Below are 27,223 nucleotides of genomic sequence, written 5' to 3'. Positions count from 1 at the left end.
ACTTTCTTAACTTCCTTAAGGTGGCCTTTTAAAAAAAAGTTTGACTGTATTATGAATGACTAAGAGGCATCTGATACTTTTACTTCTCTTTAAAGGGGCATGGACATGATTTGAAATGAAAATTTTTAAATTTTATTTTCCCATCTTTTATGTTTAGAATGCTTCAATAGCGTATTTCTAATGGTCAGCAAAGATTTGAATGTCAGTTGTCAAGGTGCATGGGAGATACAGAGCTCACAATTCTTTGCTATTTTAACAAGGCTCGTGTCATGTGTTGGTTTACATAGGCTAAATATACTAGTAAAAGTTTCGTTTAAAGCAGATTTTCAAATTACAAGTTTTCTCTGAACACAATTAAACAGTTTCTAGTGTTTGGCACATCTCATTTTGTTTTAACATGATATTTTCTATTGAGCAATCTATATGTAAACAAGAACATGACATGAGTCTTGTTTACATAACAAGAAATTGTGAGTGTTGTATCTGCTTATAACTCAACAACTGATATTCAAATTGTGGTTGATGATTAGAAATACTTTAGCTAAGCATTGTAAACAATAAAAATGGAAAAATGAAATTTGATTTTTTTTTTTTTTAAAGCTCAAATCGTGTCCATCCCCCTTTAAACAAAACCGTGAAATACTAATGGCACGGTATTGTACTAACAATATACACAGCTTTACACAGATAAGACCACTGATGATCTTACCTCTGAAAGTCTGAACTGGACATGTGACTGTCATTTGATATAACTTCTGAATATGCATTAGAAATGACCAAGTGACCATTGTTTGTAAACACCCAATTTAAAACCAAATAATTCTGGATAAAACAGGTGAAATAATGTATGACATGTCTTACAGCCTAACACACAAGTGTGATAATTTGACAGTGTTTTTACAAAGTGGACAAAATTTGTTGAAAGTCACACCATACAACTTTAAATCAAAAGCTTTGTGTTCATAGAAAATATTGAAACTCCTCTCATTTAGTCATTGTTTTCAAGGACAATGGGTAGAATTGATTTTCTTAGCCAAACTTTATCATCGTTGCCACTCTCTTATTATCATCTTCTCCTTTGATCGTTTAAAAACCTTAGTAATTTTGACATTTGCGATGCTGACATTGATTTGAAAATGGTGACTGGATATAGTAGTAACTAATGAAGCTAAAATGCTCACTATAAACTAGGTAGAGTTACTTACCCTTTGCCCTGCCCTCCCCTAGGATCCTGGAATGTTGTGGACTTGGTGTTGTGGTCTACAAAGTACCTCACACCATCTGCAGTGTACCTCATCTCCCAGCCTTCAGGCAGTGGGTCTTCCTGTATAATTCTGTGGGGACAAAGAAAATGTCTTAAGAAAGAACTTGATAGGGTACTCTGTAACACAAGAATTAGCATGTTGGATGCAGCAAAATCAATTGAGATGCAAAAATTTTATAGACTGGTTGATTGATTGATGTTTTCTGCCACACTCAACAATTTTTCAGTTATCTGGTGGCACCCAGTTTTTATTGGTGAAAGAGAGAACCCAGATACAATGTACCTGGGAAGAGATCACCGACCTTCTGAAAGTAAACTGGGAAACTTTCTCACTTACCGGTGCGAGCGGGATTCGATCACGCGCCAACAGAGGTGAGAGGCCGTGTGATATTGAGCGCGATGCTTTAACCACTCGGCCACGGAGGCCGTTTATAGACTGGAGTTTTTAGACTTTCATAAAACTTCTTTAAAAAACCCATCTTAGTATCTAAAAAACTTGTTAGTGTGATTCTGATAATTGCCAAAGCAGAAAGTTCCAACCATAAGTTTACCATCCATCTTTTGTGAGGGGTAGTTAAGACTGCCAGGTGCACACTTGTTTGCAGAAGATTCCTTTGCTGTTTTAAAATTAGTTGTTTGTTTAACCTGTCATTCAGATCACTGATCTTTAAGAATCAATTTTGATTTTAAGATTAAAAATGAGTGATGCAAAACACCATGTACAACTCATCAGCTGACAACTACCAATGTTAGAATTGGTTTATAAGTAGTTGCTTTTTACAGCCTGTATTTCAATTCTGAATTGATAGTAGAATGCTTTACACTAGCCTAGTCTTTGCTGCTGTAAACAATGGTAGCTATATCACTTACCTGGGTTCGACACTAAAGCTAGTCTGGTAGCCCAGAGCTAGTAAATTTTGTCCCGGACTATCTGAATATCATTTATAAGTAGTCTGGTGGACTACTAAAAATAGAACCCTGTACGATAAAATAATCATCAAAGTTCCTTTCTACCTTCATGCAACTTTCTACTTTTATTTCAGTTGTATATCGCTGTATATACAATGGACTAATCTTTGATCGAGCTGTCTAATTCAAATGTAACTACATCACTACTACGCTTAGCACATTATTCATAATACATGACCTGATTCAAGAATATGATGGTTTAATGTGAGAATCAGTAAAAATAGAGGCTCAATTTGGTCATAAAATTTTCATTTAATTAACTCAAAATTTACTAGAAATGCACGGTTTTGCAGTTAGCTTTTGAAAATTTTTTAGGGAAGACCACCCCCCCCCCCCCCCAGCAGTAGGGGACAAGCCCACTCTTGCACTCCCCCTTGCTGGAGTATGTGTAGTGAGCACTCTCCCCACCTCGTCACTTTTTGACTCAGTTGTCTACCTTTGGGAGCCTGACTAGTCACCAATACTTGTAAATTATAGAATCTAGTAGTCCTTTAACTAGTATAGTGAAAAACTTAGTGTCAAACAAAGCTTAAGGTGATACTTATGAGAGTCTGAATAAATGCGCCCACCCCCAAAACCCCAAAATTTGTATACATCTTGAAAGTAAGAATTTCAAACAGGGAAAGTCCATTATATGTGCTTTTATGTAATCTGAGTACTGATTGATCATTAATCATCAAACTTGATTTATCAGCATACTGACACATGCAATGTCCAAATGACTATTTTAACTTCTGGACTCAGCAAAATCTACTGGGACTAGTCCAAGTTTTCTGGAACATCATTTACCATTGTATCCAGGGGATCTTATGAGACAATTGATCATTACCTAAATAGTGCACAGCAGAAAACAAAAAGAAGTCTCCCAAGTTTCTTCAGTGTATATTCCATATAGTATCTGTTGACTTGTTTGCTGCATAACATATGTTCTAGGGTTCTACTGTATGAGAAGGAAAAGACTTACCCCCATGTTTTGCACAAGACTGAAAAAAACTTCCCCCTCCCCCATGTTCTAGAGTTCTACAGAATAAGACTGACAAGACTCACCCCCCCCCCCCCCCCCCTTCCCATGTTCTACTGAATGAGAAGGAAAAGACATGTTCTGTATAAGACTGAAATGACTCCCCCCTCCCCTTCCATGTTCTAGGGTTGTACAGAATAAGACTGAAAAGACACCCCCCCCCCCCCTGTTCTAGGGTTCTACAGAATAAGACTGACCCCCCCCCCCCCCCCCCCCCCCCCCCCCTGTTCTAGGGTTCTACTGTATAAGACTGAAAGACTCCCCCCCCCCCCCCCCCCCCCCCCCCCTATGTTTTAGGGTTCTACTGTATAAGACTGACAAGACCTACCCCCGTGTCCTAGGGTTCTACTGTACATGACTGACAAGACCTACCCCTGTGTCCTAGGGTTCTACTGTATAAGACTGACAAGATCTACCCCTGTGTCCTAGGGTTCTACTGTATAAGACTGACAAGATCTACCCCTGTGTCCTAGGGTTCTATTGTACATGACTGACAAGACCTACCCCTGTGTCCTAGGGTTCTACTGTATAAGACTGACAAGATCTACCCCTGTGTCCTAGGGTTCTACTGTACATGACTGACAAGACCTACCCCTGTGTCCTAGGGTTCTACTGTACATGACTGACAAGACCTACCCCTGTGTCCTAGGGTCTTCCCACTGAGTTGTTCTGTTCTTGTGATTAACAAAGTAGACTCGTCCATTGGGATCTATACGCTTCTCTGCAAAAATCAGAAGGAAACTTCAAATACCCAAATACATGTACCAGTATTTTCATAAATATAAGGCAAACCCATCATGGGCCTAATTAACATAAAATATTTCATACTGAAGAAAAATTACAGTTTTTGGATGAGTACTATTTCTTAATAATCTATGGAAAAACAGATGGGTATTTTGTCACACAAATACACTTAGAAACATCCAATGCTTTGATAGATTTTGAAAGTGTGACTCCATCTTTCTTGTGCAAAAAGAGAGCTACTTAGTTTTAAAACTCACCCCATCCGTCTGGCAGAGGCCCAAGAGGATCATTGTCTGGGGCCACAGTCTGTGGATTTGGAAACAGAAACCGGTTCTGAAGATGTTCCAAAGCGATGTTTCGGTTGTTGCGGTGATCCTGCCACGCGCTGTAGTTGTTCAACATATCCGTGTTGGGTCTCTGCCATGTGGTGGTTCGTGTATTATGATCAACATAGTACACACGACCACGGGAATCCACACGTCTTTCCCAGCTACAGACATAAGCCAAAGATTGTAACAGGATCATTATATGGGGAAGTTTTCACCCGTTTTTTTTTTATATTTGTCAATTTTACTGTTACCCCAAAAATGTGAATATATACAAACCTCCACTGAATTTATTTATCACACATACTGAAACCAAGGAAGTTTGAATTGAAAAGTCATGGAGTGTACGACCTACCCAGGAGGGAGCGGCTGTGGTCTCTCCCATGTTGTAGTACGTGTGTTATGGTCAACATAGTAGGATCGGCCATGTGCATCAGTTCGCATCTCCCAACTAAAAAAAACAAACAACTCTACTCATTCACAAACATGTCCTTAATACATTTACCCATCCACACACATAAATGACCTGAACTTTCATTCCAATTCTTTCCTGAACAAAACCTGAGCCCAAACATTTCCTTACCCAGCTGGGAGTGGTTCGTTGCTAGTTGACTGATTTTGCTGGGCTTGGGTGGGATTTCCTGCGGGTCCTGACCCTTCTGTTTCATCTGAATGGGTTCCTCCCCCAGGGCCATTTGTTGTAGGCACTGAACCATTTTGTTGTACTAATGGTGTGGTACCTGAAGAACCCAAGCGGTTTAGAATGATGAACACGTCATTATAAATATATTTACATATGCTTTCTTTTCTTGGTGAAAATCCTATGCTGTTTTGAATGCATCATAATTCTCAATTAAAGCACTGACCTTTCAGAAAATGCACATATAAGGAATAACTGCCTAGATTGCATATCTTAAATAGGAGATATAATGGATATAAAAACAATGGCACTAACATACAAATTACACTCTGTGCCTCCACTGTTTTTATACCCCTCATGATAGTAATATGTTAGAAATTTATTCTTTTAAGTAACACTTTTCCCCCCCACAGCAGATGGGAGTACAGACTTGCAGCTTGAGAAGCTGTTTTTCTTACTTGCAGCGGCGGAGGCTGCTACAGTTGTGGAGCTAGCAGAACCCCCTGTCTGGACTGTCCTCTTAGGGGCCGGAGGTACAGGAGGGGCGCGGCGGGTCCTTGATCCGGAGGCATTGGAATTACTGGATACTTGTCCTGAGGAAAGGGAAGAATTCTGTACACTGCATAACATGCACTCCAAATTTTCAAAAATTGTAGCTTAACTGACTGAAGTTTTCCTCCCATTAAAACTAAAACAATAAACTCCCCCTGTACAGATGAGGTTAGTTACTGCCCATGCCGTTTCTACTTCTCAAATAGTAATTTTTGTTCATCATCAGTTGTTTAACGTATCGAGTTTTGTATGCTACTGAGTTTTCATGCAAGCTTAACATCAGAAAATTTGAGAATCTATAAAAACTAAAATTCTATAAAAACTCCATTGATACATTGTATAAAATTTCTATATCATTAAACTTGATTATAATGTCTAACATGTCTTAATCTCATGCTTGCAGTCAGAAAAGCTATAAAAATAAGCAAGTAAAAGAAAAACCATGCAAAATAAGTTTGGAAATGTTTCTTTGATACCTCTGTGATAATGTGTATGGGCTGTAAGCTTTAGGTAACTAGAAGACGTAAAGCTAGATATAAACTCCAATGTCTGCAGAATCACACCAGAAAGAATTTTCATATTTTAGAAGAAAACATTAAAAGTGACACTTGTATATCATAAAATCACCACGCAGTGTCGAAACATGTTAACGCTACCCCTTCTCTAGCTTATTCTAAGCTGTCAAACTTAAACCTTTTTGAAACAACTCTTTACAGAGTTATTAAAATTTTACTTTCCAGAAAAGCATGACCACAAACAGACTGCATCACGCAGCACCCTGCAGTGTGCTCAGGTCAAAAATGTGCTATTACGACCAAGTGGCAAAATGTTTATAGGTATTTTGTTTAACCTTTACCTACTTTATACAAATTGAATAATCTTTGAGTTAGAATGTCACAGAATACCAAAGTCATTAAACCCACTGTGACTTTGTTCTTGTTGGTTGATATATACCCAAGATATTGCTTCATGCAATCCCACATTCAATGACTTATTGTGACCTTGACCTTATACTGTCTTCCTCTTACCTATGATTGGCTATGACGATGAAGTCTATCAGTTAAAAATTACCAACACATCATATCACACAATCCCCCATTCATCATCTCAAAATGACCTTTTGACCTCCAAAATGCAAAGATATTGCCCACTTAATAAATGATATATGTGTGTAGGTTAAAAAGAGAAGGAGATATCGTGTAACACAGTGATTACTACAGGGCTTTTGCATCTTTGATGAGGGACCTTAACGATGTAAAGATTACAAGCATTTTTTTTTTTACTTTTCAATTTGATTAGAGATGCCTGTTCAGTCCTTCAGAATTTGTTTTACAGTATAAAATTTAATTAGACCAAGAAGACCCAGTCAGTGTCATAATGATTACAAGATGCACAATGATATGAACTGCAAACAGGAAAATCTGAACTAATGCCATATCTTTGGTTATGCATAGACTATGATATAGCAAGCAATGGAAAATATTCAGAATACTCTTAAAATCTGCTGGATTCATGATCAAGATACATGATAAGCCACGCTACACATTCATTATCTGCTGAGCTCACCTCTACTTTTCTTGTCATTACGACTAGCTAAAATCATGTATATTGATTAAATAATAAATCTCTTGCCAAAGGTTGTTGATTAAAGACAATCAGTAAGAAGACGACCACCTGGTTTTTCTTGCGATCGGAGTTCTAAACACTTTCATAGTACTTGCACAAGTCACAGAACATTGCATCTTTACCAGAATTTACCACAGTATCAATCAATAGCATTTTGTCTTTACCTGTTTAGTATAAACCACATCAGCTCTACATCTGGCAGTGAAACTAATTGCATTACCACAAATACAGGTACTGTAATATAATGCTACAGACAAAACCCATTCAACAGGCATCAAGTAACACGAGTAGTTTCTGTGTCCTGTCTCTGTTGTTAATATCAAGTGTGTCATTTCATCTTAGGTACCTAATCCATGTACTATACAATTCTTATTGTTAAAAGTTGTATTAAATTGTTTGTTGTTTCAAAGTCCTGTTTAAAAACTTTAAAAAGTATGTAAACATCTTCCACACAAATCCATATTTATTGCGTATTTCAATGAAAAGTTTTCAGCAGGATAAATCTATTACACAGCCATTCAGAGGTGTGATCCAGAGAAATAAAAGTGAAAGAGGAAGCCGGACCTGGTCTTGGGTTTTCATTTCAAATCAACATCACTAACTGGCAGTAGGTATGATAGATTCCACTAGACTTCAAGCTTCCTGCGTAATCTACCACACTACACCTACCCCAGCACAGACTCACCATTTGTCTGTCGTCTCTCATTTCTCTTTGGGAACCTGGTCATGTTTACGTCCATTCCACTAAAAGTGAGAACAACTTCTCCTGTTTTTCCTTTTCCATCAAGTTTGATTTCAAATGACTTGGACAGATTATTCACTGAAACAAAACCCAAATTTGTTAAGTACACTTTAGCCAACAAATTCTATACAATTGAATACCTACCCTTTAGCCAACTAATTCTATACAATTGAATACCTACCCTTTAGCCAACTAATTCTATACAATTGAATACCTACCCTTTAGCCAACTAATTCTATACAATTGAATTTCAACAAAAAACCCATCCTTTTTATCAATGTTTATCTTTGAAATTTTTTCTAGTTAAAAAAAAAGATCTTAATACATGCAATCCTTATCCAAGCCATATCCCAATACTGTATACGTACATTTTCCATGGTTTTCCAGCAGGATGTTATACAGCTCTACAGAAACTTGACCCAGTAGGGAGGGTGCCCGGATGGTATTTTGACTCTGTACTCTGACATCTAACCGGGAGTACGGGGTAACCAACCTTTAACACAAATATCATACTGTCATGTCATCAGTTTTAATTGAAAACCATTTTTTTTGGGTTTACATCATTGAGGTAAACTATGCTGAGTGAACAATTATAAATCAGGAAATTTTTGTGTACATTTTATTTTTGCAAATTTGGGTCAAATGGCTATAGATTTATTTTTGTGTTGTATTTTGTGAATGAGTTTTGTCAATAAAGAACAACATGAGAGATTTTATTTCAACGTAAAATATTTTTACAGATTTCATAGACTTGCAAAATTGTCAAAACTTTACAGCAAAAATAACCAAACTTTAATATACAGTAAAACTTCTGCTCAGAAAAGAACATAGAGTAGTTTCAAGCTTTCAAGTTTTCTCAAAATTACAAACCATCTAAACTATTTTTCAAAAATCCATGAAAATTTATGAAACTCGGTGTACTATCTAGACTAGGTGTGATATTCTGCTGGATTTTGAATAGCATATCTTTAAATTTTGATATCACTATCTAATTCTGCTACAATTGTGTATACCTCAGCTTTTGGAAAATATGTTACCAAGGACCAAATTAAGTACTATAAATTACTTATAAATTTTTCTATCCCATAATAATGTTCATCCAATATTTTAAATTATCAACTCCCTAGAAGTACATTGACCCTCTCCCTTTTGTTCCAGCCATCACTCATTCAGTTTTCAATGAATAATTTCGGTAGTCTAATCAGGTATCTTACCAATAGTGAGCAAAATCAATCTTGTGGAAATACCTCATTATTGTTCGAAGTAAATTCCTGTTGAATTTCCTATCAAATGTTCCTGTATTATTTACACCTTTAAAGAACACAGCATTTTATCGAAAAATGATAACAATAATTCCTATTGGATAAAAAGTTCAAATTTCCTTTGTGCAGCTTATGGAATTACAAACACCATACAAAATAGAATTCACATAACATTTCCTATTCCGTTAATTAAAGTATTTTGGGTATCATGAATTGTGCAACTTACAGTGTAGAATAGTCGTTCTACTTAGAATGGTAGTATGTAACCATCATTCCGCTTTATAACGATTTTTGACTCATATTAGGATGTCACAAGCTGTAGGCAAAGTACCACAAATTTATACCCATGTTTAGCGCTCAGGGCTGTAGCAGTGAGGGTTCTTTAGCGTACCAATGCCTGCTGCGACACGGGACTTTCGTTTTAAAAGGTCATATCAGAAAGAAATGTGATTTTCACTTCTAAATGCCAAGCGTTTGGCAAAGGAGCAATCACTATCTATGTTTACGTCTTAGGTTTGCCGCAGCCATGGTTCGAGCTGGGCTGCAACTCGTGACCTTCCGGTTACAAAGTGAACGCACTACCACTAAGCTACCGCGACTAGTCCTGATGGTAGGTAACCATCATTCCACATGAAGATGGTGGTACGTAACCATTATTCCATATAAGTCTAACGGTTTGTACTTATAGTTTAGAGTTGTCATCCCTCTTAAGACTGGCGGTATGTAAATTACAATGTATAGTCATCCATTCTCCATGAGGACTGGTGATGTTTTTGGTTGACATGTTTATTTGCACTATGTTCAATTTGAAAATTTGAAAATCAGAATACCTAGTTAAGGATAATGGTATTTAACTCACATGTAAAGTTACATGTACCCCCTCCCATCCCACAAGTTAGTGGCGTGTAACTTGAAGATTAAGGTAGCTCATTACACCAAAACTTAAAATGTTTGTGACATTATGTCACAAGATGGCACAATTTAAATGCTTTGTGAAATTTATCATAGGAATCGATTTATTTGTCTATCACCAAAGCTCAGTGGATACAGTATCAGGTTACTAACCCAATGATCCCAAGTTCAAATCTGGCAGTCTTTTGTTCATATTTTTGAAATTCATACTTTTTAATCAAGATTACATATTTTCTGCCTTTTTGAAATATTTACTTATGATTACATAAATAAATAAATAACTGTTTATTCGGTATATACATACATACAAACATAAATACCAAGGATAACCCATGAAAGCTCGAAAGCTTATTTCCAATGGGGTCCTTTGATGCACTGATGTTTGCGCTAGGGGGTCATTTATGTGGGAGGAAACCAGAGTACCCGGAGGAAACCCACATGTCTGAGCGGGCGACCGCCACACCCTATCACATACAACCACTGCCGATCACGGGGATTGAACTCGGGTCGCAGCGGTGAGAAGCGAGAGCGGTGAGAAGCGTAAGCGCTACCTCTGCGCTACCCAGACGCCCATCATATCTTGCATAATTTTTGCACTAATTTGTGAAACTCTTTCAATGTGCAGTGAGCATCCCACTTAGAATTAGGGTTGTTTGTGTGTAACTTACAGAGTAAAGTCGTCGTCCCACTTAGGGCTGATGGTCTTTTTCTGGGCATCAGTCTTTCGTGGGGGCTGAGAATCAACACTGATTTCAACAAATGGATCTGGTTTGGAGGAGAAAACACCACCACTACCTGTGATCTTAGCAGAATTCACTGAAAAGAAAATAAACAAAACACTCAATCATACCGTCATAAAATCTGGAGAACTCCACAAAAAAGATTTGATATGTACTGTATATCTTGTACTATATCAGGAATCTCAACACCCAAAATTGTCATGCACTAGTGTACATATGTTTATTTCATATGTATTCATTTTTGTAATGAAATGTTACTTGGACAGGTGTTACTAAAACTCTGGATCAAAGTAGTTTGCAACAAACATGTATTCATTGTTTATGATGATAGCAATGTCAATTTCAAAAGAAATATATAAGAAAAGATTTAGTAAGTGTAAACATTTTATAGTAAAGACACAGAGATGGACCATACTCCTTATCATGTGTGCTCCATTTATTTCTCATGTCACACTGTACTTTGAAAAATGTCAGTTTCACTAAAATACCCTTTCACTAGACCATAGATTTATTGGACTTCTCTTTTACCACAATACATATATTGGTTTGCATGTGTGTCTAAATTAAATATGTCTTTGGAAAATTGTATTTATATTGCAGGCAACTTGGAATTAAATATTGATCATAAATTTTGTGTAAAATTTTACATTCAATATTGGAAGTATGTCCATAACTATCAAATATGAAAGGACTGAATGACTTGTGTAGGTATATTTGAATGGTTAAACTCACTTCTTTACTTCTGTATTTACTTCCAACTCACTAATTAGTGTGTGTGTATATATTAAGACTTTATCATATTAGTATTTTATGCCAAAAATTTAACCATGCAAGGACAGCAGTACCTTCATCACTGGAAATAAGTCACAGTTTACTACTTTTTATGACACATTTAATAGCTTATAAAACACCAAAAGTTACAGAGTAGTCCAATGATTTCACAACAGCTATAAAATGAGTTGAAGAAATGGGACATCCGTTTTCTACGTCTTGAATAATTAAAACCCCATGTTAACATTTAACAGAGATCAAAACAAGCTCGATGTCAACCAAATCCAGTTATTGGGTAGCAGGCCATGCATTCTCGGGTCATTTAACCATTTCAAGTTTCTATAAAATAATTATTGTTTTGGTTTTTTTTTTTAACCAAAAAAACCAAAACCAAAAAAAAATAATAATTTACCCCCCCCCCCCAAAACCTAATATCTATCACCTGATCACTATGAGCGCCTGAACTGTGTCATAAGGAAATGTATATCTTTTCTAATAAATACATGTATAACAATTTGCAGGGTATTTCAGTCAATGCTTTAAATTTGTTTAAAGTACAAGTTTTAAAAAGCTTGCATTGTGTATGCTCTGGAAACCCATTCACCAATATTTGTTTTATTGGAAAAAGACTACACTGATTAAATTCTAATAAATTTTACCAATGCACATGCATCATAGAGTACATAGATTCTACCAATCAACCCTGGAACGTCCAATAAAACAACGCGGCACTGTCAGGCATGGAATCCCTTGTGAATTAGAAACTGTGAGTTTCCATTAAAAAATATAATTAATGAAGTAGTACACAAAAACGAAACCACCATCTATTTATAACCAATCCAAAGATATTCACCTTGATCTGAGTAAATCATAAAAAAGATTTCCACAATGACTTGTAAATATTCGGATAATTAAGTTAATGAGAAAGATGTTTCAGGAGTGCACTCTTCACTACTTCTGTTGTAAATAAAACTAATTCTCTGTAGTGGACATTTTCTTCCTTGTTATCTTGAATTGTGACTGTATTGACTTTGGGACCAGTGTACCTGTACAGGTTAAATCATTGTACTTCCTGGTGCCTTATACAAGAAACCAGAACATTTAATAGAACACTAGTTGCCTGACAAACCCATTGGGTGTTGTATCATGACGATGTGATGCAATGTGATATTAAGAAAGTTCTTATAATAATAACAATTCAGTGATAGTGATCTCCATGCATGTGTCTACCATGTGCTAATAATATGAAGCCACACAGTAACTGTAACATTGAAGGGCCACCATTGACAAGATCTAAATATATATACTCCTCCACCTCCAATCTTCCATTCTGATCCTAGCCACTGTCGTGACTGACTTTGAATACCATAGGTTTAATTTAAACAATGTTCTTTAATTGTGGTATTTAACTAGAAGTATTGAACTTTATATACTGATTAGAAATATACACTGTCAGTGCTTTATTGCAATAAGTGTGACTTCAGCCAAACAGATGCCAGACAAGATACATATTGATCTTTTCCTTGTGTGTCCATCATGTTATATTTATAAGTATTATAATAAAGAGGAATATCAATGTACATACTAAGCAACCAGTATCAAGTTAAGTTTTAGATTTGGTTAGCATATGCCCACGGGCGCAACAAGGACTAGGTAGGTAGGTAGCATATAAAACTTCCTTACATCACGAGCATTTTTATTTTTAAATTTAACCGAATTCAGTTTACTGCCAGTGTATGAAACTCACTGTAAAATTAGCTAGACATGCAGGACTGACTGCTTGTAAAAATTGTCAGCTCTGCTAAAGATCTACTAGTCCTGAGAAAATAACTGCCAGTTTTGAAATTACTTTTATTACTATGATTTATCTTCTAATTAAAGCCAGTATGTGACTAGGACCACTGAAATCTACACAGGCCTCCCCCATTTTAATACCTTACAAAGCCCCTGGGAAGTATGGTTGTATGGCAGCTAGAGATTTTTCCAACACAGAAAAGGGACCCAAAAAGTAGGTCAGAGCTTGCCTTGGAAAGCTCACCATCACAGGACCTGTCATAAAACCACAGTGAAACTCTTATCAAAGTTGAATTACACAACAGGTCTGTAGTTTCTTGCTCTTTCTATTGAAATATTGGTTATTTCAATACAGAGAATAATAATTTCTGTAATGTGTAGACTGGATGTGTTCCAGCAGTAACTCGCCTATTGCATTAGTGAATAATATAGATTTCTTATACCATACATTGTCAAGCACTTAATTTGGTGAATTACCTTCAACATCAATGTAACAAGAATGTAAAGTTGTGAGTGCTATACACTTTAAAGGACTTCTAATAAAATAATTCTTTATAGACTGTTGATAATAAATCAAGGGGAGATCCGATTTTGGTAGAGAATTTTCTTGGATTTTACTGCAAATATCTATGAACTCCGCACTTGCATATGATAAAGAATTACAGTAGATACTAACATCTTAGATTTCCAATCCCCACTTATATTTCATAGTACAGAAACTATCTTAAATCCCTGACGAAATTATCAGAATGCATGATGAAAATCAAACCAACTCTTTGGTTTTTCCATACTTTCTATCAATCATATCATTTCCACCTTGTCTGCCATCACAAACCAAGTTAAATAGTAATCAATTGCAATTCTTATCTAAGACATGCCTTGTGATTGAACTTGCAGTGAGTGCCCAGACACACTCCTATCTCTTAACAAATTGTTACCAATCTAGCTGTCATGGACGAACCATTTCATATCTTCATGCAGGTTTAAAAGACAAAATGTAAAATGATTTCAATGAAATAATATTTTATGATTTAGACAGAATAGAAGAATGCATCACAGTTCACTTTTCACACGAGTGACTCCAGGGATGAACTGAAGTCTTGAAACCCTCCTTGGTGGACATCTTATTGTCACACCAGTGACAAGTTCTCCAGGGATGAACTGAAGTCTTGAAACCCTCATTGGTGGACATCTTATTGTAAACATTCACTCACAGGTTCACATCTCACATGTCATTTTTTCTGTACATTGTTTACTCCCACCCATCCACTTCAAATTTTTTTTATATTAAAACTTCAGTTTTCTCTTTAACAGGAGCTGCATTACAACTGGACTTTTAAACACCTTTTGTTTCTATTAAAAACATTTCACATGAACACATAAAAAAGGTGTTCCTAACATTGGGGAACTTGCCTGATCCGTGTGATATGTAGGACTCTGACATGCATCATGTACACATGTATGTATTTTACTCAATGATGCCATTTTACACCTCAGGAAAATCTGGTTTGTATAGTTGGTGTAGGTAAAAAGAATCATAAATTTTCCTTTTTTTTTCCTTAATGCCACAAATTACTAATCAAGTTTGTCTTCTGTTTTGTCTGTATTAGATTTTTCAGCCCCACAAGCAGAAGGCAAGAATCCACCCATGTCCATTTTTGTTTCACAACTTCAGATTTAATTAATTAAAGGTCCATAATATTCATGAAATCTATAATCACAATAATAATTTTTGTCTTACAAATCTACCTGTAAGATCAGCATGCCCCTCCCCACCCCCCATCTCTAACCACATTTCCTTACTTTCAGAAATGTTCATGTATGCTGTATTTTCCAAAGTATCAACTTCCTGACCGTTTGTACATTAACATGTTTGTCATATCCAGGTTGATCATGGGGAAACTTTGTTGTCAGTCAACACTTGTATACCCAGTTCATTTAAACTTGAGGAATACCTTCAGACCATGTAAGAGGCATGCTTTCCTTTGGAGTCTTGTTACAGCATCCCACATTTATTTTGTGAACTGCTGTTCAGTTTCCTTAAGGCAGATTGTTAGGTTAAATTATGCTTTCAAAACAATAAAATATGCGGATGTTTGTGGTATCTGATCAGTCCTGTTTTAATTTGTATGTAATCATTATGCAGGCAATGACCATGAATTAGACTGATGACCACATGAATTAGACTGATGACCACATGAATTTGACTGACCACATGAATAAAGCCTCAGATACAGCAAAGTGGTTACACTATTCATTATTTGGATGCCACTGATGCTCAAAAAGTAATGATATAACAGAGAGCATGTTGTCAATGGATTTACTTTCCTGTTGGATACAGATGAATATGCTGGCTGTGTAAAAATATGAAGAAAAATTCATTAGGACCAGGATGTGAATTGGACCAGAATTTATTTTTTACTAGACTGCTAGTAGTAGTTTAGTCATATGCCATGAAAACTGGCACATTTTAACCTACTGTTATCTGCAAAGTCTAAGACTCCTATATTTCTGAAGTTATCAAAATGTCCAAATTCAAGGAAACAATATTTATTGGCTGCAAATATAGCTCTTTGTGTATTTGGGGGTGGGGGTGCGTTATATACGAATACTGGAAAAAAGGGTTAACAGAAGACAATGGAAAGTTCTTCTGTGGCACTTTCCTTAAAATGAGTTTTAATTATACAATTATACATAACATACTTCTTCTTAAACAACATTGCAGCCTGTGTCTTGATATATCTTCACAGCAAGTTCCCGATTCATGTCTTATGAATGCATATTTAATGTTATGTTTTGCTGTTCATACTGTAATGCTGCCCAGTAATGGGTTCAAATGGGAAATTAAACATTTTGTATCTTTGGTAGTCACAATGACAACATAACATGAGTGTGTTTTTATAACAAATACAGATTAATTAAGAGTATTAAATTTCCCTAAATTATTTCCAAGGACTTATAGAAATAAGTGTAATGTGCATACAAATAACAAAACAATATATCTCATGCTTGAGAGAACATAATGAACTTTCTGAACCTCCACTTAGATTATGAATCCAAAGGAACATATAAAATCATTTTCTCCCAACCTCAATTTTGCAGATAAATTTCAGTCCTTAATTTTGTACACTTTATTTCTCAAAAAAAAAAAAATCTAGTAACTTTGGACTCGATATTCAAATTAGATTTTAGTATTTGTAAATTTTCAAAATGGTGTCATCCATGCTTTCTGAAGCCAGAACCATGTATCAAATCATCTTCACTAGCGAAGATGGTATCAAATAGGGTAAAATCAGTTGTCAAAATGTCATTTTTTGGTTTAATTTAGTTTTTCACTCAATACTGCTGATATTGTGTGTAAGTTCCATTCCTGGTGATGCAAAGCAAATATTTACTGGGGGGAAAAAAAGCCGACCCCAACCCTACATTTTTTAAAAGATGTAGTCAGAAACACAATAATTTTCTTGGGATCCTAATTGAGATAACAAAGCTTTATGTTGTGACACACCTTCCTCTCAAAATGCATCAACTGACAAGGTTTTATGGTTCTAGGCCTCAAAGCGTCTTAAGTATTAAGTGGCAAAATTGGACTGGATTTTTTCTCTTTTGGTTATATCATCAATAATACAGAACATCGGAACTATCATTTCATATTCGATTCTGTTGCAGTTTTAAGATTTAGTATGACCAATGAGATCTTGTTTTCTGTATCAACTTGGGCAACGTTTTCAGTAAAATAAGCACACTACATGTATCGGATATATTTGGAAGTGGGAAAAAAAAAAAGGGGGGGGGGGGGGGAGGGGGAGATAAAAGTTTCCTTCATATTTGGTCCCCTCACCCGTTGCTACGTGCCTGGAGATTGATGCACAAAATACGACTATTTATGATATTGTAATGCAAAGCAGACAGTTGTTGTACGCAATGACTTGAAAAATCTAACAATTTAACAAACCGAGTATATACCCACATACAATTGAGCAAATACATGTACAATGCTGTGAATTTCTTTGGAATTGCCTTCCACTATCAAACATTAGAAATTTAATCTAATAACTCATGCTTTTGGTATTAGGATATGTGCTTGCAACATTCTGAAAATAATTTTCAAATCAGGCAGATATTTTTCTTTAATCAGAAATGAACCGTCTTTAGCCTAATCTTTAGTCTAATTTGTATACAACAGTTGCCCAAGTGAAGCATAATTTCCATAACTTCTTTTTTTGAAGAGTTCCATATTTTTAAAGTTTTGGACTGAGTTCAAGATCATAGCAGCTAGCCTAGATGCTATGTATGGTGGCTGATTTGTGTCATTTTACTATGCGTTGTCTTTTTGTTATTTTGAGATGAAAAGTAGCTAATATCAATTTGTCGTCTTTTCATTATTTAGAGACGAAAAGTTGCTAAATATAGTTTTGTTGTCTTTTTGCCTAGAAATAACAAACAGACAATAAAATGTAAAACGGCACAAATTAGCCACCATACCTAGTCCCTAGACTAGCCGTTACAATCTTGAACGCAGCCCTGATATGTCGTATTAAAGGTCATTGTGACCTAGATTTAAGTAGTGACACACCTTCCCCCCAAAAGCACCAACTCACAAGGTTCGATGGTTTTAGGCTTCATAATATTCAAGTACTGAGCCAAATTGAGTTATATAATATTTGGTCATATCAACAACACCCTCCCCTCAGTTGTGAGTGCTGTGTGTTGCTGAATGCAGATCTAAACACACTCACCTGTCTTTTGAAGTTGTGAGTACTGTGTGTTGCTGAATGCAGATCTAAACACACTCACCTGTCTTTTGAAGTTGTGAGTACTGTGTGTTGCTGAATGCAGATCTAAACACACTTACCTGTCACTTGAAGTTGTGAGTACTGTGCGGTGCTGGATGCGGCGGATGCAGCTTCTCCCATTATATAGTTATCATACAAATCTGAAAGGTATATTAGACTGTGTCACAATCTGTTAATTTACAGCAAAACATTAATCAATGAAACTAAATTACATACTGTTTATTCTTTATGATATAGATAACTGTCACTGTAAATCTAGTCAAACAGATTAGTCAGTATGTAATTTAAACTAATTTTATACAATAAATTATTCATTTTGATATCTGCAGTGCATGCAACAATTTGCTTCCATTTAAGATTTGAACTGTTCATTAGACATCAGAAGTTTGATACACATGTGAAATATGAAAGCCCCATCACTAAGCATTCAAAAGTTATGGCCAAGGTTGAAGTTTTCGTTGACAGACAGACTAAAAACCATATGCCCCCAATCTCTGATTATGGAGACATAATAAAAACATGAATAGGTGTCTTTCAGCTACCAATATTTACATCATTTTCTTTGAATTTATCTTTGTTGTGAATACCTAAGAAAGAGTTATTATGGTCTGTGCATTGTTACTGGCTAGGATTCATCATATCATCTTAGGTAAGTGAAGTCCATGAAAGTGCAGTTTAAATATGAACAATAATGTATAGTTCATGACAGTCGCATAACATTGGCAGTCTACTTGTAATGACCTATTACGATTACGATATTCACAGATGTTCAAAAGTGTCCGACCTATGAGGAGAAAGGAAATATATTGAGGCTATAAATATCATTATATTCATTCAATTGAGTTTCTTTTTTTTCTGCTAAGAAGTTTTAATACTTATAACACAAGTGACTAATCAACGACTTCTATAACCTCTTTTCCTTCAGCAACAAATATATTCCTAAAAACAATTTATTTAAAATCCTAAACTCTTCAAAGTAATGTCCCTCTTTTCAGAAGCAAGAGTCAGCATGCACAAAAAATACAAATGTCATAGTCTATATTTCAGTTCATATAATCTTTTGATGTCTGATTTGGCAACTCTATCTGAATGAAGAACTCAATATGTACTGCACTTAGTTTAAATTTGTATAATCTGTATGAGTGCTAAACTTTCCTTTATGACAGAACTGTCAACATACTGTCCATCAATTATTAGCCATGAGAACTTTATTTTCACGTAAATTAGCGAGGCTGTCTTGATATAAATTGAAGGTTTCGCAAAGCACATAAATCAAATGTGCAAAAATTATGCATTATAGAAAAGTCTGACAAGGAAAAACTGCACAAATAGAGTCTTACAAAAGTAAGTAATATACAATATGTTATTATGCACATGTATTAACTAGCAGTATTTGTCAATGATTTCAAAACGCAACTTCCGAGATATCGGCTCTTCTGTGATAGAGGTACGTTCAGTGTTCTGTTGAACGCTTGGGTGGGTACAAGATGTACATATATACCATAGCTAGGTAAATACGGATAAAAGTAAATGAAAGTGTAAATTTTTGTTTATATCAGTTGTTGGTATACATTAAACTGACCATATCAAGAATAATATTTGATTGAATTAGGATATTAAATTAAATATGAAACTTTTTATTTCCTCGTCTGCACGAGCGATATTCTAATCAAAGAAATATGGTGATTATCGATTTTTGTTTGAGCTATTTTATTATTAAATACTAATAAACTTACTAATATTGTGTGTTCCTGCAGTTTGGGTGGTTGCATGATGTCTGATAATCAGCCTTTAGGCAATATATGAAGGGAGCGATAAGCATTTGTACCCACCGTGCATATATGGCAAGAAATCAGAACAGTTTCCCTAAGTGGTTGTAACCAGGTTACACTAGAATATGTCAGGTTACTGTAGTAAAGATATGACTACTTCTTCTCTTCAGAATCAGGGTTACAGTTATTGTGAGAAAGGTCTGTAACCCTCGTAATCCTGCATTTCAAGATAAGTGGGTGTAGTGAGCCATGTCTGTAAACCTGACTTTGAAAAGAAGTGGACAGGGCTCGAAATTAGCGAGAAATACTCGCAAAATGCGAGTACATTTGAAAAATAGCGAGTAAAAATAGTGGACACTCGATAATCTTAGCGAGTGGTGATTTACAAACTATGATTGTATCGTCGTATCCGTTTTATATGGTGATGCGCTATTCACTTTTCTTAAACTTGCACTTTGAATCAAACAAACGCTTACATGAATGACCGATTTCAACAACCGCTTCTATCCGGATTTTTCTTTTATGATTTTTTTAAGAAACTCGGAGTTAAACAAATGCTTTTAGAGGTCTGATGAAAAATACAGACATGTGACACGAGTCCTGTTCACCTATAGGGGTGATTAAATTGAATTCCAAGTATGAGGTTTTTGTTATTCATTTATTTAAAAAAAATTGGAGTCTATGTTTTACCAAGTCTTCCGGTAGTCATTTTATCAGAGTCATGAGAATGTCCTATCTAAATTAATTTATTGTCATATTGAGGTTGGGTTGTAGTGATCACACGATTGCACTGCTCACTGCGTAGATGATTATCAAAAAAGTTCATGTGACTCGTGATCATGCTGCTTATAAAACCATGAGTCCGGGATTCACTTTCAAAAATCATCAGTGACAATCCTGATGTGGCATGAAATTGAAAGACTGGATCTAGACTGGCGGTAAACAGGTTGTGGATTAGAGGTGTGATGGTCAAGAGACCTAAACATTGCACCATATGACTTACGTAACTTAGCAGGGCTCGAAATTAACATATGTCTGTCAGTCTGTGACTGGTTAAAATTCTGGCGGACTGACTGACATTTGTTTTAGTCAGTCTGATGGGACTGGTTAATTTTCTAAATCATCATTTTGGAAAATATACTTATGAAATCTTATACACACATTTGGCATAGATCTACTTTGATCTGTAGATATCAGACAAATCTGATTCGTAAATTATAAATCCCACATAAGTGTTACATTATCGTCTGAGGCATATTGAGTTAAATTTCATTTTGATAACATTAACAGAATATGTTTAATTATTTCTGGAAAACTCTGTTGGACTGGTAAATTTTTCTGCGGACTGGTTGATATTATACCCCATCAGTCCGGCTGGACTGGTGACATAAAAAGTTAGCTTCAAGCCCTGCTTAGTGTCCTGTCCAAACGATGCCTGTTGACCCACTAGGTTTAATAATGATGGGGAAAATCATTGATTAAAAAAAAACATATGAAAAAAGAGCACTGCTTCATTATTTTTATTTTAGCTTGTAGGTTTTCATTTTAGCCTGTGAATTTGTGGTAGAAAAAGTTAATTTCGACCCCTGGTGGATGTTGAGAGAAAGGTCTGTAACCCTCGTAACCCTGCATTTCAAGATAAGTGGGTGTTGTGAGCAAGGTCTATAACCCTGACTTTGAAAAGAAGTGGGTGCTGAGAGAAAGGTCTGTAGTGGGTGTTGAGAGAAAGGTCTGTAACCCTTGTAAAACCGCATTTAAAGATAACAGGGTGTTGTGAGAAAAGTCTGTAACCCTTGTAACCCTGACTTTGAGAAAAATTCATCAATGAAGTAAGATTTTATAACCTTTGTAACTCTAGTAACCCTTCCTTAAAGTAAAGGTGGTCGATTTTACTAGCTTTTTAGCACTATAAGACATATTTGTTTCATATGCTAAATAGGACAAAAATATTGTCCCTATCGTAACCTGGTTACAAAATTGCCACCCGGGGGAAACTGCTGATTTCTTGACATATCTACCACTCTGTGTGGACTATAGTATGTTTTGCATCTCACTGTGCATAAGAACTCCACAAAGGGAAAGAACTATTGGATAACTCGGAAATTGCGTATTGTAGTGTGTGTCATATAAACATGTATATCTTCAACATTAATACCTACAGTATACAGTATTGAAAGAACTAATGACACACTTGCCAACCATTACACATGCCTCTTCTTTAGATCCTAAACTCATGAACAACATGTGGTCTCCTTAGAGAAACACTTTCCAGAAGTTAACACACATTTTCAGTAAATTGGATGATTTTTGTTTACACATGAAATAATTCAAGTCTTAAGGTTGCCAACTGACTATACATATGATTTTAGGGCACCCACAGGTGCAAATGGAAGTGGATAGCTTGTTATTTGAAATCCTGTGTTTAAGCTGCAAGTTCTCTCTTTTACAAGCCTTCTTTGGGAGGCAACGCTTGGAGACTATTTTGAAATGAGGATGACAAAATTTGTTGCTATTCTATTTGAATTAACCGTGCAATATTTAACTGAAAACACGTCACTTCGAACAGTGAAAGCTCGAGACACTCATGATGAATTTAACGTTGATAAAACGTGCACTATCATACCTTTTAACTTTATCAAAAGAGTTTTAAACAATATAAATATTAACAAAAAGCACGGCTATAGTTTTAATTACATATTAATTATGTATGTCAAACTATATATAAGCTTTTCAACTATGACTATCTCAAAAACGTTCATAAATGACGAGAGTATGTTGAGTAATCAAGTCACCCAAAACACCCCAAAGGATCACAAATCATGGGTTAAAAACCAATTTGATTTTTCGATCCAATATTTTTCTATCATTTCTATAAAATACCCACTTGTTTTGATGAATGACGACGTCAAAGAAAAGTGACATAGAAATGGTGTTTGGCAATCACTATTATGTCCACCATAACTCCATGTATCATGTGACCTCTGACGTATGGTTTTAGGATTTTGGATTATTTTTAAAATTATCTTTTATATACATAGATATATTAAGAAAATGATTTCTTTCCTGTCATATATGTAGAAAATAATAAATCATAATTTCCGAGCACTTTACTCTACATCTCTTGGGTGATTTAGGCATTTTCCATTGTCATACGAGATATCATAATCGGATAAAACGGACGATATTATAGAATATACGATATGATATTTTATGCAAATAAATGAAATGGAAATTGAAAATTGATTCATTAAGTCTGTTTTAATTTCATTTAACATGATTTAATTACTTTTTTATGCAAAATTTACACAAATATTCATACTATTGTTTACCGATTCTAAATATATCCGAATATCTGTCAAACGTTATGTTAACTTAGGAAGAGAGCACCTGCAACATGTCAGACAGCAAAATAAAACACGTTGTGGCTGATTCTGGGGCTTTCATACGCAACGCCCCTCTTAATGTGAGTTGAAATTTGTAAATATAGTATAGTAGTTTTTATATACGTATACTGGTTTGCGACCAATGCTTGCCAAGTATCAGTGATTTAAACTAAAGTTCTTTATGTCACAAAAGGGGCTTACTAATTGCTCACGTTAAAAAAAGGTAAACAATACTATATTTTAAAAGGATGGACATGGTTTCGGACCCCTTCCTCTCTTCGAGCTTCGTTTTCCTTGTAATTTCCTGTATTTATTACACTCAACGCCTTAGATCTTTGAAACTCTCTCATCAAAGCGGTCAGACAGGTTCGATCGCTGGTGGCCAGATGAGATAGCTCAGTTGGTAGAGCACCTGACTAGAGATTTTAGGGGGTCCGGGTTCGCTTCTCCCTTCCTTTTACATTTGGTGCCATAGACTATCCCCTGGAACTGATGGATGAAAATTCCTGCCAGGGAATAAAGATCCTGGGTTGGTGTCTTCCAAGACATGAAGAGGAATGTGGTGGTCAGACGTGTTTGATCGTTGATGTCCAGATAACTTGGTAGATCACCCGACTGGAGATTCAAGGGGCCTGGGTTCATATCCAGGTATGGTCTATTAGTGATGTACCGATTATCGCCGACTTTCGATTGTCGGTCGCTATAACTGAAACGATGTGAATAATCGATTGTGATTTTGAAAATCGAAAATCGCTGACATCAGTAATTTTTATTAATAATACAAATATTCCTGCCGCGACTTAACTAAAATCAAAAATGGCTGATGAAGCTGAATCATCCGATAAGACTGAGTATTGTTTTAACATCCCCCTTGAGAATCTTTCACTCATTTGGAGACATCACCATTGCCAGTGAAGGACTGCAAAATTTAGGCCTATGCTCGGTGCTTACAGTCTTTGAACAGGGAGGGATCTTTATCATGCCACAACTGCTGTGACTCGGGGCCTCCGATTTTGCCTCTTATAACAAGCAAGGGGTATTAATGATTACTATTCTAAACCGGATCCCATAAGAACAACAACGAAAGTCGAGAGATCCATCCCTATCCCGGGAAAACAAAATTGAAAGTATGGGATTATTAACTTCAAATTTCTAATGATTTTAGACGTTTCCATATGAATGAAAAATTCTCGAGAGAGACGTTAAACAAGATACAATCAATCTTATGATTTTATTCTAATTAACTTAATATTTAGGGTAAAAAATAAAGTAAATTTAATATATTTATGCCATAAATTTGAAATGAATGAAATTCGATTATTTTTCGATTAATCAATCGAAAAGCTGCATCAGATTAATCCGATCGTCGATTAATTTTTATTTCCCGATTGCCCATCACTATAGTCTATTGCATTTTCTCCTTTTCTTTTACATTTAGTGCTGTAGACCAGCCCTTGGAACTGACAGGTGAAAATGTCTGCCAGGGGATATTAAAAGATCCTGTGTTAATGTCATCAATAGGGATGAATCTATATATATCAATTTGTTTTGGAATACAACTCTTTAACGATACATGATACAGCGTTACAATTAGTGATGAAACGATTGTCGCTCGTTTTTGGCTCTTTGATTCCGATTATTGATTCTATTTTTCATAATCGATTGTCGCCTGTACACTACTTAATATCTAATCCAAGATTCATCTGACTGTTAATCCCGCTTTTATATCGAGACGTGTGGGGGAGAGTCAGAGTGGACTCCACATTGAAAAGTGGGATTTCAGTGACACCAGCTAGTGTGTATGCTGCACATATCCATAAACCTAATTAGAAATAACCCCAAAAATAATAAACATTTATTAACTACATGTAAATACCGATTATATCGATCATTGATCGATACAGTTCTTCCGATTATGACTGATTATCGATTACGAAATTTTTCTGATTTTTCAACACTAGTTACAATATGCCAATATGAAGTCGGGTTAGAAACTAAGTTTTTTCAAGATCACAATCGAAGTTCAGGTAATCCATTATTAAAAGATGTCAGACAGAAAAAGTGATTGTTAAGTTTGGGGATAGTTTGATAGAAAGTAAATAAGATAACAATGGGCAATCTATGTTCAGAGACTGATGCATCATCAGTGATTCAGATTGGCGTCGGCCATCATCAAATGGTCAATAAATATTGAAAATGGCCGACTAAAATTCTCCAGAAAGTCCAACATGGCCTATGAAATTTTTGTTTTTTGGTCAGTAACGCCAATCATTTTTAGTGTTTATCAGCCACAGGAAAAATTGGTTTGTCTTAAAACAAGTACTCAATCAATCGTTTGTAAAGAAGATTTTGATTGGTTTTTGAAAAACTTCCTGTCCAATCAAAATTACTTTGAGAAAAAAATAAATTGGTGCCCCTGTTGATCTCGCTTGTGTTTGCAACAATCAGTGGGGAACCAGTTTTGAAAAAAATGGCTTCAAAGAAGAGAGTCTGGTTTGATGATCATGATTGGCAACAAACCCTATTAAACATTAGATTTTCTGGTTGCGGTAGCTCAGTGCTTCGTAACTAGGAGGTCGTGACTTCAAGTCCTGCTCATGCCATAGCCGCATCAAACCTAAGAAGTAAACATGTTTAGTGATTGCTCCTTTGCCAAATGCTCATCATTTACTAGATTTAGAAGTGAGAATCACTGGTCTTTCGGATGCGACCTTAAATCGGAGGTACTGTGTCGCGGCAGGCGTTAACACATTAAAGAGCCCTCACTGCTATGGCCCTGAACACTCAGCAGAGGTCTAAATTTGTGATACTTCACCTACAACTGGTGACGTCTCAATTATCGATGGAATGAAAAACAATCAAACAATAACAACAGCAAACAACACATTGCAACACAGGAACGACCGAAAAGAATTCCGAAACAGTTGACTGCAGTCATGATAATTAAACTGAAGAATTGAAAAATAAAAAGTCAGTTTAATTTTAAAGTTTTGAGTTTATTTTGCAGCATTGCTTCACAATCATGTATTTAGGGCCTAAAGTTTTCATGGAGTTAGGCCAAAATGGGTGATAATTTTTGTATCATTTAGGCCCTCTGTACTATCAAATTGCATTCCAATCTGAATCACTGATCATTGAGAGGCACAACTAATTTTATGGTGCATCTAGCTGACATTACAACATTAACTTTGAACAGTGGACGGTTAAACTGTCTCTTCCGACAAGCACTTGGTAAATAAAAATAACAACTTAGGATGGCATCAAACCACAAACTATGGTCGCCATGGTGATAAAAAGCAAAGCTCCACTGGGTTGAACTTTATGATATGCTTTATTTTGAAATAATAAAAAAGGAAATGCCTGGTTTCATTTGTCTTGTAATTAATGTATACCGGTATTTGTAGTGATGAAATTAAAACCATGGACTTAGGGAAATGCTGTATTGGAAGTAACTTAGCTTGCAGATGTTAATTTTGAGCCCTGTAAGGGAGGGATGTTGCGGTCAGTTCAATCGTTGATGGCCATGAGATAGCTCAGATGGTAGAGCACGTGAATGGAGATTCAGGGGGCCTGGGTTCAAATCACGGTCTGGTATTGTATTTTCTCCTTTCCTGTTACACTACTAACTTTCTTACTGCCCATTACGCTCTCTGTCGTGTAGGGCAGCAACGAAGTCTTTCCATCCCTGTCTGTCGGTTGCCTTCTTTTGCAGAGTTCCCCAGGTTTGATGGTAAGATTTCATCTCTGCTTCTACTGTTCGTCTCCATGTTATCTGAGGCCTTCCTCTCTTTTGTTTCCCCTCAGGTGTCCAAAACAGGGCTGTTCTTGAGATGTTATCTTGGTCTTTACAAAGGACATAGCCTATCCATTTCCATCGTCTCTTTGTTATGATCATGGCCATGTCTTCTT

The 27,223-nt window shown here is 35.8% G+C and overlaps 2 protein-coding genes across 3 annotated transcripts in view; one reads left to right on the top strand and one right to left on the bottom strand.

Moving 5' to 3' along the window:
* LOC125663601 (E3 ubiquitin-protein ligase Su(dx)-like) overlaps nucleotides 1-22,915 on the bottom strand; it is a 36,170-nt gene extending 13,255 nt beyond the window's left edge. Inside the window, exons 1-12 of one of the 2 annotated variants that reach the window (XM_048895880.2) lie at nucleotides 22,816-22,915; nucleotides 18,219-18,299; nucleotides 10,727-10,874; nucleotides 8,253-8,377; nucleotides 7,828-7,962; nucleotides 7,083-7,109; nucleotides 5,423-5,557; nucleotides 4,908-5,064; nucleotides 4,680-4,775; nucleotides 4,256-4,488; nucleotides 3,891-3,975; nucleotides 1,206-1,334 (exon numbers count right to left, since the gene is read on the bottom strand). In XM_048895880.2, coding sequence (XP_048751837.1) covers nucleotides 1,206-1,334; nucleotides 3,891-3,975; nucleotides 4,256-4,488; nucleotides 4,680-4,775; nucleotides 4,908-5,064; nucleotides 5,423-5,557; nucleotides 7,083-7,109; nucleotides 7,828-7,962; nucleotides 8,253-8,377; nucleotides 10,727-10,874; nucleotides 18,219-18,279 — 1,331 coding nt within the window. In that variant the 5' untranslated portion in view covers nucleotides 18,280-18,299; nucleotides 22,816-22,915. The remainder of the gene's footprint in view (nucleotides 1-1,205; nucleotides 1,335-3,890; nucleotides 3,976-4,255; nucleotides 4,489-4,679; nucleotides 4,776-4,907; nucleotides 5,065-5,422; nucleotides 5,558-7,082; nucleotides 7,110-7,827; nucleotides 7,963-8,252; nucleotides 8,378-10,726; nucleotides 10,875-18,218; nucleotides 18,300-22,815) is intronic. The other variant, XM_048895881.2, reaches the window with a different exon arrangement.
* A 373-nt stretch (nucleotides 22,916-23,288) lies between these two features.
* LOC125663608 (RNA-binding protein NOB1-like) overlaps nucleotides 23,289-27,223 on the top strand; it is a 40,426-nt gene continuing 36,491 nt past the window's right edge. Inside the window, exon 1 of the mRNA XM_048895887.2 lies at nucleotides 23,289-23,394. Within this exon, the coding sequence (XP_048751844.1) occupies nucleotides 23,326-23,394 (69 nt within the window). The 5' untranslated portion in view covers nucleotides 23,289-23,325. The remainder of the gene's footprint in view (nucleotides 23,395-27,223) is intronic.

Source organism: Ostrea edulis, chromosome 1 (assembly GCF_947568905.1).
Source record: "Ostrea edulis chromosome 1, xbOstEdul1.1, whole genome shotgun sequence".
In the NCBI taxonomy this organism is placed as follows: domain Eukaryota; kingdom Metazoa; phylum Mollusca; class Bivalvia; order Ostreida; family Ostreidae; genus Ostrea; species Ostrea edulis.
Note: the sequence above shows the minus strand (reverse complement) of the source record. Positions and strands in the feature narration are given on the sequence as shown.